Here is a 14,656-nt window from a genome sequence, read left to right on the forward strand (position 1 = left end):
GATAAAAAGTTTTTTTTTCAAATTTTTTTATCAGAAAAATAAAATAATATATATATATATATATAAATTATCAATTTTATTTATTATGATTAATTATAAAATAAAATATGCAACTATACATTTTAACATTATTTTAGAAATTTAGCCACTTTATGTTTATTTCTCACACATAATAATTATATTTTCAATTTTACGTATTTGAACTCTTTTATTATTAAGTTCCTCTTCAGAATTTCATAATAGTGAAATCACAAAATTAATAATAGCCGATTAATATAATACGGAATTAAACTTAAACAAATATGAAGTTCAATATTTTTTTCTTACAAAATTAATATATAATTAAGTGCTATGAATCAATCTTTCTATGAAAAGTTTTTTAGGAAGTTTTTTTAAACTAATAAAATCTAACTTAATTTTTAATTTTACTCATTCTATATTTTTTTAGTGAAACTACAAGAGAGCAAAGTAATCCATTAACACTAATCACCATTAACAATTAATCTTCTGATCTGACCTTTGGAATAAGTGAAATTGCTTAAAAGCAATGCATGCCATTTTTGCATAAAATACAGATCCTGGGAGCTTCTGGTTCATATGTAATCACACTGCAAATTATTGGTTAAACTTAAATTAAATCATTAATATGCCCTTCTCTTCCATTAAAATGTTATTTCTACCTTTAACAAGTAATTAAAAAAATAATGATGCTTTGCTTTTTTTTTTCTTCTTCTTCACATTCTTTGTAAATAAAACAACATTTCACAGATATATCTATATACCTTTACACGGTTTTAACATATATTTTTATCACTTTAAGTTCATGTAAGTTTCCTATAGTAAAATTCATTTATGATAACAATACATATTATTATTTTTTTAATATTTTAATCTCTAGTAATGTAAGATTTTTAAGGATATTCATTTACAAGAGTCGTAATTTTGTGTCCAAATCTTTTGCTAAATGTACACCAATTATTGCAACAATTTCTATGATAACTATTGGTCATAAGTAAGAGACAAAATCAGCAATTGACATCATGATGAAGCCAACAAAATTGTGATTGAGAGAAATGTGTTTTTTGATCATGGCTTTTCTTCTGCTTCAAACAGTGAAGTTTCAAACTGATGGTTTCTACGAAATGTTAGTTTATTATTGATTCTAAACAACCTTTTCTAGCACAACTATAAGCCACAAGCAAGGGACCAAATTTTTTGTTTATGCCATGAACTCTATAAGATTGAACCACTATAGGTAAACTATCTAATACTATCTAATACAACTGTGTTTTGGCAAAGTAAAACACACACTACAATAAAATAAAATAGAAATTAATTTTAGATAAAAAATAATTAGTTATTATAGTAACTAAACTAAAGATCATTTTAAAGATTAAAAAAAATATTAATTTTTAAATTAGTTTTTATTATTGTTATCTAATTAGCTATCAAGATTTTAACTACCAATTATTTAAATTTTAAATTTGGTAACAAACTAATTAGATACCAATTTAAAAACCATTTAACAATAATTAGGAATGGCAAAGTAGGGCGCGCCGCGGCACGCGCTAAAAACACGGGACGGGCTGACGTTTTCAACCCACTGACCCGCATTAGCCCACCCCGCATAACCCGCGGCCCGCACGGGCCAGCATGGAACGGGCTGGCCCGCTAGCCCAAAAAAATACAAAAATACAAAAATTAATTGACTTGACAGCAATTGTCCAGTAGGAGAGTAGGAGTGACAGCTTGAGTGAAAGAAAATTAGGTTTTCATTCAAAACACAACGCAGTTACGTTGTTCCAAAAATCGCACATAACACACAACGCACTCTCCTTTGCAGCATCGCTCGCTCCGCTTGCGACTCCGCCTGCAACGGTTGCGCGCTGCTGCCGCTCCAATGCTGCACACCGCTATTGCCTCCACTCATCCTTTACGTTCAAAAAAAAAAAAACAAACCAACCCACATGTAAGGCGGGTCATGAAAACCAGCCTCCATTTTGTATGCAGGGTGGGCCTATGCGGTGTGGAGCGGCCTGCTTTGCCACCCCTAACAATAATAGAAACTAATTTAACAACCAAAATTTTTTTTAGTCTCTAAAATGGTCTCTAATTTAGTCAATATAGTAACTAATTATTTTATGTCTTTATAATTAGTTTATATTTAATAATTTTCTACATGTTTTCTACATGTATCAACAAGTCAAGCAGCCAAACCTTAATATCAATAGGGTGGACTATATTTTTTTTTTTTGGGAGAACTGTGTAGTTAAGCTATGATGGCAAGTTAGTTGTCCTAAGGACATTATTTTGTAGGGTAATTTTTTTGAAGGGTCTACCTTTCCCATATTGGGAAAGCTTTCCACAATATATACACGATTTTGTAATTGGATTGGGATATCATGTACTCCTTTTATTTTTTTTTTTTTTTTCTGATTACAAAAAATATTAATAAAATTCAATCTACATACATGACTAAAGTTTGCTATACAACTGATATTATAATTCAAAGTTCACAACTTTAAGTTAAATAATATGTCGATAGAAAGTCTTATATATAAAGAAACTCCTATGAGAGAGTTTATATCTCTTCATTAAACACATATAAATACCTCATTGTAATTGGTATTTTCAAGATAAGAAAATTTAAATTCTCTCTTTTTCTTCTCACCCCTTCCTTTAATAGAGGAACAACAATCTTGATTTATCATACAATCTTCAATTATCATACAATATCATACATTAGTATTATTGAATCAATCTTCACATATTATATATTGAAAAAGATTTGGTGATGATTCTTTTTTTCTTGTAAAGTCCCACAAGTTGCATGTTTTTGAGTGGGCTAACGGTGATGTGAATGTGGAATATGCAAGTGAGGACACATACGATGAAAGCCAACTTCTAGTGCACAGAAATAAGCAAAAGATGAATATCTTTATTTCAATATAAGTCCTAAACTCTAAACCTATAAATAAAATCAATTTATAATATATAACAGAAATAAAATCAATTTAAAACATATTAGTAAGAGCAAACTTAAAGTAAAGTTTAGCCCCACTTATCATAAATTGACTTTATTTGTATCAATATAAGTTCTCTAACCCGAACTAAAGAAGAAACTTTGTACTCACAAGGAAATGCATTTTTATAGATGAGTCTTATGGTTACTTGTGGGTCAATGTTAGGGATAATGGTTGTCATATTGGACTGTTTCTTCCTGCACCTTCATAGATTCTTCTGGCACTCCATACACAACGTAAAAATACCTTTTTAACCTTCTTGTGCCACTCCCATAAAGTAATTTTCAGATTATGTAATCCAGACACACATTTCAAAAAAGACTTCCAAATTATGTAATTGAGTGTGAGAGTCAAATGAATCTAAAGATTCATGTTGGGTTCGGGAAGAGATCATAGACATTTTTAAATGGATGAAAAAAGAGTCTACTTTTATTAAGTAATTTATTAGATAATCGAAAATAGAAAATATGGAGAACTATTCAAAACTCAGAAGAATTACAGGAAGGGACCATTGAACGGATTACATAATCTGAAAACTAATCATGTATCTGTAAAAAAGGCTTCGAGATAGCTTCCAGATTATGTAATCCGAAAGCTAATTACAAATTTGAAAAAAGACTTATGGATTACATAATCCAGAATATTACAAAGGTTATTTTTGGAAATATGAAATGTATGGAGGTGAGGGAAGAATATATGGAGGTGCAGGAAGAAGTGATTTGTCTCAGTCTTGTTCATTACTTTTAGAGTTTGTAATTTGTTTTATATGCTAAGTCGTGTTATGAATTTATCTAAATGATTGCCATTTTCAGTGAAAAAAAGGGAGCATTTGGGTGTTCACATGTTATAAGGATGAATCACCATTGAGAACACTAAATTTAGTATTAGTGGATATTTAATAGCAAAATTAGGGACACAATGAAAACAAATATGGAAACAACCCTTTTGTTCTATCATAATTTGACATAGAAGAAACCACATTATACCGAAGTGATCATCTCAATCTGTTTGGCAAATACTATGCATCAAAAGAAATAAAGGGGTCACACCACAAAATTGTTTGCATCAATCAGCCAATTTAATTCACTCTCACATAAAATTTAGGACAGGTTTGCGTATATGCTTAATTATTAAAAAAAAAAGTGCTTATTGAATTTCTTACTCAGTCTCAACCAACTTTTAAATAAGAAATAATTGGAACTATCAATAAATGAGAAAAAAAAATCAATAAAACTCAGTCACGTAACAATAGATTGAAGAGTTCACAATACTCTTAGACCATATGATGATTTCTTCTTTTGAACGTAACAGAGTAGACATCTTTCTGTTCTATGAAAGATATCCAATCCATACCAAATCATCAAAACCCAGACACAAAATCCGAGCAATCCAGTGCTCTTTTACACTTAAATATGCAATGTTCCAGTGAATTTATTTTACATTGATATCAAGTGCTGATGATCCAAAATGGGGGGAAGTCAATATTCCACAATCACGGATCCCAGAAATTCCTACGCAACAGCACTGGTAAGGTAGCTATTTAACAACACTGATTTTACATTATACAGATAAATAAGCTGTTGGTAGCTAAAGACCAGATCAGTGGTCATGACTCTCAGTAAAGAAGAATTCATAAGCTTCACGATATCGTTCCAAGACAACATTAAAGAGAGGATGAATAGGTTCTAGTAGATTAGAGTAGGGGCCCAACACTACCTTAGGAAGAGGTGGAGAATCTGGGTGCTTTGACAAGCTATATTGACACAATGAGAGCCCACTTAAACAGTAACATGTGTGATAGTGATCTCTACGTTTACCTGGTTTGTCTCTCAGTCCACCTTCTTGCTCCTACATCAAGTAAAATAGTAATGCAAATTTCAAAAAGAATGAAGCTAATGATGGAAGTGCAAAGGTAGAATTTGTTTAACAAAGGATATCAATCAAATGTCAAAAAATGGAGGATGCTCTAATCAGGAAAAAATATCAGTTACCAAAAGCTTAAACTTCATTTTTCGACCATCCGAAATGAAGTCAACCCCTTTTTGTTTTGGCAAAAAGTCAAATGATTCAATTAAGATTTTGATTATGTTAAAGTTCACACAGATATTTAAAATCTTTAATTGTCATACGTCTTTGTAAACGTTTACAAAGACGGATCAAAATTTCAAATGTTCAAATTAATGGAGATGAAAACATACAAAACTGAATTTTCATTTAAAGCTTTCAGGGAATTGACAAGGTATATCTAAGCGAGAAATTAGAAATATGAGGATTAAGATATGAAACAAGAAAATAAACTGCAGACCTGGGCACACAAGAGAATATACTGCTGTAAAGCAATACTGTGAAAAAGTGGTTCTTGTGCTCTCCACTCATTAATGAATTTATAAGCAATGCTTTTAATATCAGTTGAACCAGATTCAATAGTGCCTGCGAGAATTAGAATTTAAAGAAGTATTAATATCATGAGAAATGAAATTAGCTATATGGAATATAGATATTAAAGTCAACACATGTACCATGGTGAGTAGCATGACTAGACATTCCATCCAAACTTTCTTTATCTTCAGATACATTAGATATCGTAAAAATCTGTGAGGTCTCTTCCATTTGTTTGTCGACAATAGAATATAATCTTTGCAATAGTGCAACAGCACCTCCCTGATTACATTCAAGTTTCAATCCAACTATATTACAAAGATTGATTTAGAAAATGTAAATTTTCAATCACCTGCCAAAAGGAATAGCATCCATCCACTAACTTATTTGTTCTTCCCTGGAATCCACATTCCTTACCTTGCCGAAATACCACCCAGTCCTAATATAAAGCCACAGATAATTAAATCATTCATATAGCATCAACTGTGGGAACCTTCAAAAGTTCATAGGAATAATTGGAAGCTAATAAACGGGAAAGAAACAATTCTCTTACAATTAAACGGGGCAGATCCAAGCGATTAGCCTCACCAATCAGAATCATTGCAGCTAATCCACAGAAGGTGTACCTGATATACAAATTGTCAAAAATAAGAATGCTTCGCATACCTCCTTTTTGTTTTAATTCCACCTATCTTGGTGAAGAGTATGATGATACATACCCACCATGAGCCTCAGAACCAGGCTCACCTCCAATGCCACCCTCATATGTTTGACAGCTGCAGAAAAGCACCAGATTATAAAAATGTATTTACATAACTTTTCATAACAATTACATAAGAAGTAATTAATTATGGAGAACATTAACAATTGTCAATCTAAAGTAAAAATTTGTATGGATAGTGTTACCAGTGCCCTACTACAATGATTTCCGATGAAACCCACCATGATTTTCAATAAAATTCCATTTATAGATTATGGATAATGTTAATAACAATTGCATTTAAGACTTCGGTTAAAAAATCAAAAGTATAAAATTATTGATAGGTGTGTTACCAATGAGCTACTACTGTGATTTCCAATGTACCCCACCATGAATTTGAACAAAAATTTATGTCTTGATTCCTTAACCAGTACTCAGAAGACATTCAACAGTAGAACCCATTAATTATTTCATTTTTAGCTGACCATGGAACTGATAATGCCATCAGATAGATGGATGAGTAACCCATCTAAACAATGTCTAATATAAAAATTGCCAAAGGAATTTTAAAGCATTAAAATATGGAGAGAATTTCGTAACCATGGCATAACATACCACTGTCATCATTGTGACTACTGGGACTTTCATGTTTCAAAAAATACAAGTGGCAATCCCATTTAAGGGAAGTGACACTTAAAGAAGCAATCATAAAAGAGTTTTCATTAATGCTAAAAGACATTGAGAGAACCAACAGAACAGAAAAAATGGAGAAAATTCAGTAATAACATTTTGACCAATGCAGCTTTCAATTATTACCAGTGGCTGTACTTGAAGTCACATGTGAGACCACACATAATTAATGAAGATATAACAAAAACAGTTTGCTTCAATGCAAGCATATTTTGAATGCTTGCAAATTGATCTTAAGGAAACCAAAGTCATGACTTTAAGTTGTAAGATGTTTCTATGCTATACATTGCCCTCCAAGCTGGAAGCATACAGTTTAGTGCCAAAATTGATGTTATTGCTTCGTGACGCTAACCTTAAAATGTAGTCTCCAACATTCTGGATCAGCTCATCATCCAAAATGTTCAAAATACTTGCAACCTGTATCCAACAAGATGATTTCTGTTACGCATACATACTGTTTTATATTATACCAGTTCTAACAATAAAACGCCCCTCCCACGATAAAGATAATGTATGCCATGATGGCAGTAAAAAAGGTCTTATTAGCCAGCAGCTTGTTTTTTAACACCCAGTCATTATTACTTAATAATATACTATATAAGCCATATCTAATAAAATGAAATGTCCGTCGACATAAGAACTATTAGTTATACTTATATACAGAGTAAAGTGTGGCATTCACACACACAAGCACATGTGAAATAGAGAGATACCAACTTACAGAGATTGCAGTGTAGCAAGCTCGAATATCAATTTCTCCATCATCATGCATCCTGAATAAAGTATTTGATGATTGAAAAGAAAAGATTGATTAGAAAAATAAGGTTTCCCAAACAACTCTAACAACAAAGAGAATAGACCGCATCAAAGAAATGTTTTCAACACAGCAGATGAATTTACACCCTTCAGACAAGTGTGCAGTGGCAGATTGATTTCTGCACACAGGGGCTCCCCAAGCACAAGAAAACAAAATCTGTCACCATTCATAGTGTGAATGGTGGTGCATTGCATTTGGGAACAGAGTGCAAATAGATGGATTTGTAAGCATAACCACAAAAAGTTATCCATTACTTTATAAAAACTTTAGAGAATAGCTATCAGAGACAATTAAAAATGGGTACACGATATCAGTATAATTTCTTATTGTTAATTGATGTAACAGAGATGAATAAGATATCAAACCTGAATCCCCCATTTGACTGTTTCATCCGTCGCAGAAACCCATGCAATTTATCTCTGAGAATAATATGTTCAATGTACCAAACCAATCAGTCCCACACAAATGAAAACTAGCTCTGTCAAATAATTAATGGAACATAATATGATAAAAACTTAAGTTGAGCACATAAACTGACCACCTATTAATTGATGCCAGGGATTTCTGACCACCCAAAGTAATAAGTGTATTAACTGCAGCATATGTTGTGGCAATATGAGGCATCTGTGGAGAACATTCCAAGGATATAAATAATTCATTATGCTTCTCCAACACTAAAGAATAGAAGTACAACGTAAACCTAAAATTATTCAACTTATTTGTTCCAACTCAAACAGTTCAAGTGTACCACACAACCCCCTTTGACATGTTCTCTCTACCTTTGTAAAAGCAGAAGGAATATACTAGACATAATTATAGAAGCATATTTTACATCATAACAAACCAAAGAATTAGTTTTCTATTTGTACGCATTAGAGTTGCAGCAAGAGACACCATAAGATGAAGTTTTAGAAAGAGGAGAAGGAGAAGGTAAGAATAAAACTCAATGAAACCATATTCAGTAATCAAGTAGAAATCAACAAAAGAATTAAGAATAGTCACTTACTTGGCCTGGTCCTCCAGCATATCCACCATCTGGATCCTGTTAGTGTACAGAGAAGAAATCTATAAACGGGATGGGATGGGAAAAAATGGTCAAGCAAGAAATCCAGTCATAAATCACATAAAACATGATATTTTTGTTAGTTTATCTTTCTGTTTTAAATTAAATAAAACCCTATTTCTCAGGGTAGAACTAGTTTAGCAGTTAGCTATTTTTTAGGTGTGCATAGGTGTACGTGTCCTACTTTGTAGCCATAGCCATGTACTAGAATTAGTTTTCAACTTCATGTAAAGGACTTATAAAAGTCTGGTTGCTTCAATTGAATAAACATGCAGTATTTTCACTTTCACATATACTACACAAGTACTATTTTAAGTTTTATAACAATTTTTGGGTTGCCAAACAACAACAAATGGTTTAAACTCAGTAATACAGTGTTTTATAGTGCATAATTGTAATTTTTAAGCTATAAATTATACATATATGATATATCCAGCATCCAACGTATGCAGGCAATGAAATGGGTAGACATAGTGTCAATACTGAAGACAAAACAAGAAAACGTATTAATAGCGTACATCAAACTCATCTATCTAAGATCAAGGTTTTATTGTTCTAGGAAATTAATACTATGATTCTGTTGTAAATTTGTAATTATTAGCAAAAACATAACTGGAATATGAAAGCAAATAATAAGCCAAACACCAGCTCAATTTTTACATCAACTATCTACTCCTATATTATAAATTAGAATTAGAATACACCAGTTGGAAAGTAAAGTTCTCACACTCCGGATTCTCTCAAATAGACATTATCAATACTTTCTCACTTCTCTCCGTTGGAAATGAATTTCACACACTACTCTCCTTCTAAACCATGTCAAACTACTCCCAACGGCACAAACAACTCTCCCTCAATTTATTCTCATTTTATATGTATATCCTATATTCAATATTTTTAACCATATCTCCCCTTTAATCTATGGTCTTTTTCTGTCTGCATAGAATTCAATACTTTCATAAAAGAAATGGTAACTCGTTCAAAACAACTTCATATTTATTTATTATGAATTTTGATTGTAATATGATTTATATAGAAAGAAAACAGTTTGAAATCGTTATCCAATCACAAATCACTGGAAGCCTACTGAATTTTACAATTGATATCTTCGGAGTCGTACCAACCCTGATTTCAGATTGGCTGACAGTACCCAACTCATTTATATATTCAAAATTATTTACTTGTGATGAAATTAGTTATATGCAAAACAATTATACTTAAGGTCAGCTAAAATACTAGTTTACAACAAATACTGGAAGAGAGAGAGAAAAAAAAAAAGCAATGCAAGGAAAATAAGAATTAGAATCACAATCAAAAACCTGACAACGGCTAAGAAATTCGATAGTGTTATCTTCGAGTTCATCTTCGACGGATTCTCCCAATAAAGCAATGGAATGGAAGATCCAGTAGCACAGCCACGGTCGACTGCGTAACCACAAAGTTTAACTCAATCGGAACACAACAACAGAAATTGCGATTTAAACAACAACAACAAAACACACACACACAGAGTTACTTTGAGTCCAATACAGAAAACGCGGAACTGAGGTGACGAAGTCCTTTGGAGATAAACTGCATGTGATTCTCGCGTTGCAGCTCCAACCTGCAAAGAGAAGAAGAAAAAACTTTTGAGAAGAAGAAATTCAAAAAGGAGAATGAAGAAAATAGAACAGGCGTTGAAGTGAATGACATACATGAGCGTTTGGGCGTTGGGAGGAATGGTGGCGAAGAGGTGATAAATCTGAAACACCTGTGATTCTACCATCCATTGGTCCCGCTGCGTCACCGTCGGACACGGTGGCGCCGCCTCGGTCGCCGGCGGATTCGTCTTTTTTTTTTTTTCGCTCACGTCACTCATGGTGTCGCCAGAAACTGCTAGAAGTGACGGAAAGCAGAGCTCCTTCATTTTGCATTTTTTGTATTGGGCTTCCTGGCCCGTAACTGGTTAGTATTTTAGCCCAAACTTACACGGATCAAAGCCCAAATAACCTCGCCTCAAGTAGCTTCTTTTTGTCACCTAAACATTTTTCTCTCAAACTAAATATAATATTTTGTTATCAGAAAATAATATTAATAGAACAAGCACTCTAAATTGTCATTTGTTTTGTAAATTTTTGTTTTCACATATGAATTTAAAAACTGATGATTTGATTTTTTTTTTTTAAATAAATATTTTAAAGACTAAATTGAAGAGATAATTGAATTTACATTTTTTTTTCTAAAGTTGAAAGATCAAATCATCATATATCATAAGTTGGAAAAACTTCTAAATTTTAGTGAAAACTGTACTAAAATTTTTAAGGAATAGCATGATTTTAGTTGATTTAAACCAAACTTCAATATCTCAACTAACTTTTATAAAGGTTAAAGTATATATTTATGTATACCTTGTTTAAAAAGGTTAAAGTATATATTTATGTATACCTTGTTTAAAGTAAATCTTATATGAAAATAGCTTTTTAAAAAATATCACTTCATGCAAATATTATGCTAGTTCTTTTCTGTTTTTTGATTGGTTTAGTACAAAAATATTGCTATTCCAACGTAAGATTGATGAATTTAAAAATAATGTTAATAAGAATTGATCATCAAAGCTTGGTCAATTTTTTATTCATTAATTTGCAATAACTTTTTTGTTAACAACACATACTAAGTTTCTTGGGCATTACAAGTAGCACATTCAAATTTGAAAACTCAAAATGGAACATTGAGAGTGTTCCTTACATTCTTATTTCTTTTATCAATCAAAAACAACTTCAAAGACAACAAAACACATACATAAGAAAAGTGTTCTCTGGATCATTATTTGTTCATATGTTGGTCTTAAATGGAAGTTCCTAAGACCACATTAATGCAGAGTACTTCAACGATATTGGGGTGCAAGTTGACCCTCCTTCACAATGTAGTTTTGTTCTGGAAAATCTTCACCCCTGAAGTGCCTATCCAACATGTCTTTCACACCAGCAGCATAACGTAACTGAACAAGTTTCATTATTATGAACATTAGCGTTACACAGAGTGAAACAAACAACCTAAGTTACTATCAAAACTCATAATACCTGTGCATCTATGGTGGTCCCAGAAATATGAGGAGTCATGGCATGGTTTGGCATGAACCGCCATGGATGATCCTTTGGAGCTGGTTGTACAGGCCAAACATCCCCACCATAACCTACAAAACATCAATTGTTCATCACAAAATCATTAGTTGGTTGCATTTCAAGAGTCAGATGTTGAGAGAATCATCAATTGCTGTTATGAACACATGGGTGGTGGAAACAACTTTCTGTGAATTGGTTTTAGAATTACCTGCAACATGACCACTGGTGCATGCATCAGCAATTGCCTGTGTGTCCATAATTGCCCCTCGAGCATTGTTAACAATCACCACACCTTTCTTGCACTTAGCAATTCTGTTCTTGTCAAATAATCCTCTGAAACACAATAACCTTTGGTCACTACTCATCTCTAGGCTCAAAGAATCTGAATATTAATGCATAATTTATACTACACAAACCATGGAATATACTTATGCATAGTGCATAATACAAACCAAAAGACCTATCATTCTTAAGTTCTATTAGTTATCAATTAATCCCTTGTGATAGTTACAGAAATTATGCATACCATGAGATTTCAAAATATATACCTTGTCTGCTCAGTGAGAGGCATGTTGATAACAATTACATCACACTTAGGAAGCATTGCATCAAGATCCTCCTCAAACTTTGCTCCAATCTCTTTCTCCAATTCAGGATTCATCTTAAGGCGATCATAGTACAAAAGATTGCAGTTAAAAGGCTTCAACCTCTGTAGTAAAAGCTTCCCAATTCGTCCAGCACCAACAGTTCCTATTGTCTTGCCTTCAAGATCATAAGCTCTGTGTGCAATGCCAGCAACATTCCATTCTCCATTAACAGCTTGATGGTACCCTGGCAAGAAATTCCTCACTAGAACAAGGATTCTCAGGAGTTCATCCTCAGCAACCGACACCACATTGCTTCCAGTTATCTCTGCCACTGTTAAACCAGCTTCAGCCGCAGCCTTGAGATCAACATGATCAGAACCAATGCCAGCAGTCAAAAGCAGTTCTAGATTCTTGGCCTTCTTTATTCTTTCAGCAGTGACATAGGCAGGATGAAATGGAGTGGAAATGAGGACATGTGCATCAGGTAGGTGTTTATCAAGTTCTGCATCAAGGTAACACACAAATACAACCATTTAGAACTATTCTCATATTTTTTTCATGACTTCACTGTGATGATGATTATTCTGATACCCTTGTTTGGAACATTACTTAGAACATGTTTTCTTATAATAATATTATATAAATTTAGATAATTTCAACATAGTAAGACACTAACCAGAATTGGAGCCTTCTTTGTCATCAGTAACAATATATTGATGACCCTTTGATTCCAACCACTCACGAATACCCAATGCTCCTTCAACACATCCCACGAAATTGGGATTCAGTTTAGCATACTCATTCCCTTTGTAGAACACTCCCACAATCTTCTTCCTCTCAGCTGGAGCCTATTCTCAACCATAAGAAAAAACATATATTCACAATCATCATAATCCAATGTTGAAGAACTAAATATTATCCATGATCTTTCCAAAGAAAAATTAATCATGGTCATCATCTGAATGAATAATTTAGTATTTTCACTGCACATTTTTATTTTGATGCAAAAGTAAAACTGTGTGGGTGATTAAAATTGATGGTAAGCTTGAAAGCCTACTTACATGAAGGTTTCTGGAGAAGGTGGAAGAAGAGGAAGAAAGCAGAGAACGAGTTGCAGAGGAAGCAGCACGTTTCATGGCCATGGTGATGATGGAAACGTAATTCACCAAACAGAACTGAAATTGTAAGAACAGAGAACAAAGAGAGGAAGAGAAGTGTGTGAAGAAATAGAGGAGTGTGTGAGGCTTACATAGAACAAAATAAAGAAAGAAAATGAGAGAGATAAATAAAATATCCGCAGACATAACAGAATGAAGATGAAACCATACAGCCCGAGACAGAGCATCTAGGGAAGGAAAGAACTAACGTAAGTAGCCGCCATTATGTTCTGTCCTCATACACGTATATTTTGTTTTATGGTAATTTTTAAAAAAATATATATATATATTTATGTACAATTTTTTTTAAAATTTTGAATCTCAAGTCAAGAAAAATTCAAGAAATGTAAGTTTGATTTTTCTAAAATATATTATTTGTACTTCTTTTAATAAGAACTATAAGCAGACTTTTAGATAAAATTATATATCTTTTTCTAAAAACAAATTTTTTAACATGGGGATCGATTTATTCAAACTAAAAATTTTAATCTAGTTCTTAGGAATTAATTTAAGTCTTCTTTAATAACATCATCTTATATTTTTGGAAATTTCTAATTTATTATATCACATATCGTAATATATAAGTGGACTTAATTTTATTATTTTCATAAATTAATATTTATAAGATTGAGATAGAGTTAAAAAATCACTTTTTAATACCATATATGTCGTTGCTTGCTCGTAGTTCTTCCCCTCCTATCATCAACATATAGTGATGTTTGAAGATATACTACTTCATTGCAAATAGAGTTAGATCTATAAAAGTTAGGACAAACGAAAAATGAATCATATTATGTTGCCAATATAAAAGCATACAAAAATTATTACATCATTTATACTTCACTTGTCATTAACTTAATTAAATTTCTTATAAAGATTTTGATAGAATTTCCTATGATACAGAGAAAAAAAAAATCATATTTTAAATATTTAAAGTGTCATATTTTTTCAAAAGTTAATATTTCTTAGTTATTAATAATGAAATTGATTCTCTTAAAGGAGATAAAACTTTTTTTAACTAATATTTCTCTTAGTTGTAAAAGTATAAACACTAAATGGGTTTTTAAGAAAACATTAAGAATTGGTGGATATATAGATAAATTTAACATCAACCTTATTGATGTTGGTTGCTAAGAAAT

At 32.2% G+C, this 14,656-nt stretch overlaps 2 protein-coding genes across 5 annotated transcripts; both read right to left on the minus strand.

Moving 5' to 3' along the window:
- Positions 1 to 4,247: 4,247 nt before the first annotated feature.
- ERA1 (Prenyltransferase family protein) lies at positions 4,248 to 10,565 on the minus strand. Of its 4 annotated transcripts, XM_068645475.2 has the most exons (15): positions 10,367 to 10,564; positions 10,189 to 10,275; positions 9,992 to 10,097; positions 8,616 to 8,651; positions 8,151 to 8,233; positions 7,975 to 8,028; positions 7,514 to 7,565; positions 7,145 to 7,209; positions 6,122 to 6,178; positions 5,956 to 6,028; positions 5,755 to 5,841; positions 5,543 to 5,684; positions 5,329 to 5,453; positions 4,740 to 4,871; positions 4,248 to 4,534 (listed from the first exon to the last, which is right to left on the minus strand). In XM_068645475.2, exons 1-15 carry the CDS (start codon positions 10,528 to 10,530, stop codon positions 4,502 to 4,504), a joined length of 1,296 nt encoding a protein of 431 aa, XP_068501576.2. In that variant the 5' UTR covers positions 10,531 to 10,564; the 3' UTR covers positions 4,248 to 4,501. The 4 variants fall into 4 exon arrangements, 3 of the variants coding, with proteins under 3 accessions (XP_068501576.2, XP_068501575.2, XP_090157756.1); XM_068645474.2 differs by having other exon boundaries at positions 4,386 to 4,871; positions 10,367 to 10,563; XR_016520531.1 differs by lacking the exon at positions 4,248 to 4,534 and having other exon boundaries at positions 4,844 to 4,871; positions 5,543 to 5,658; positions 10,367 to 10,565.
- A 688-nt stretch (positions 10,566 to 11,253) lies between these two features.
- LOC137836753 (formate dehydrogenase, mitochondrial) lies at positions 11,254 to 13,693 on the minus strand. The gene is made up of 6 exons (XM_068645476.2): positions 13,422 to 13,693; positions 13,037 to 13,208; positions 12,322 to 12,862; positions 11,982 to 12,106; positions 11,732 to 11,844; positions 11,254 to 11,649 (listed from the first exon to the last, which is right to left on the minus strand). The coding sequence occupies exons 1-6, from the start codon at positions 13,662 to 13,664 to the stop codon at positions 11,536 to 11,538; spliced, it is 1,308 nt and encodes a 435-aa protein (XP_068501577.2). The 5' UTR covers positions 13,665 to 13,693; the 3' UTR covers positions 11,254 to 11,535.
- Between the last annotated feature and the right edge of the window lie 963 nt (positions 13,694 to 14,656).

This window comes from Phaseolus vulgaris, chromosome 4, assembly GCF_051622355.1.
Source record: "Phaseolus vulgaris cultivar YP4 chromosome 4, ASM5162235v1, whole genome shotgun sequence".
Taxonomy (NCBI): domain Eukaryota; kingdom Viridiplantae; phylum Streptophyta; class Magnoliopsida; order Fabales; family Fabaceae; genus Phaseolus; species Phaseolus vulgaris.

What these genes read in the sequence shown, in the direction of transcription:
- ERA1 (XM_068645474.2), bottom strand. Translation starts at nt 10,530, where the DNA reads ATGAGTGACGTGAGCGAAAAAAAAAAAAAGACGAATCCGCCGGCGACC. An exon ending in CCCAACGCCCAAACGCTCAT is followed by an intron (nt 10,276 to 10,366) that starts GTATGTCATTCA and finishes TTCTCTTTGCAG; the next exon opens with GTTGGAGCTGCAACGCGAGA. An exon ending in GGTTCTGAGGCTCATGGTGG is followed by an intron (nt 6,029 to 6,121) that starts GTATGTATCATC and finishes TTTGTATATCAG; the next exon opens with GTACACCTTCTGTGGATTAG.
- LOC137836753 (XM_068645476.2), bottom strand. Translation starts at nt 13,664, where the DNA reads ATGTCTGCGGATATTTTATTTATCTCTCTCATTTTCTTTCTTTATTTT. An exon ending in CCTCTCACTGAGCAGACAAG is followed by an intron (nt 12,107 to 12,321) that starts GTATATATTTTG and finishes ATTGTGTTTCAG; the next exon opens with AGGATTATTTGACAAGAACA. An exon ending in GGACCACCATAGATGCACAG is followed by an intron (nt 11,650 to 11,731) that starts GTATTATGAGTT and finishes AAACTTGTTCAG; the next exon opens with TTACGTTATGCTGCTGGTGT.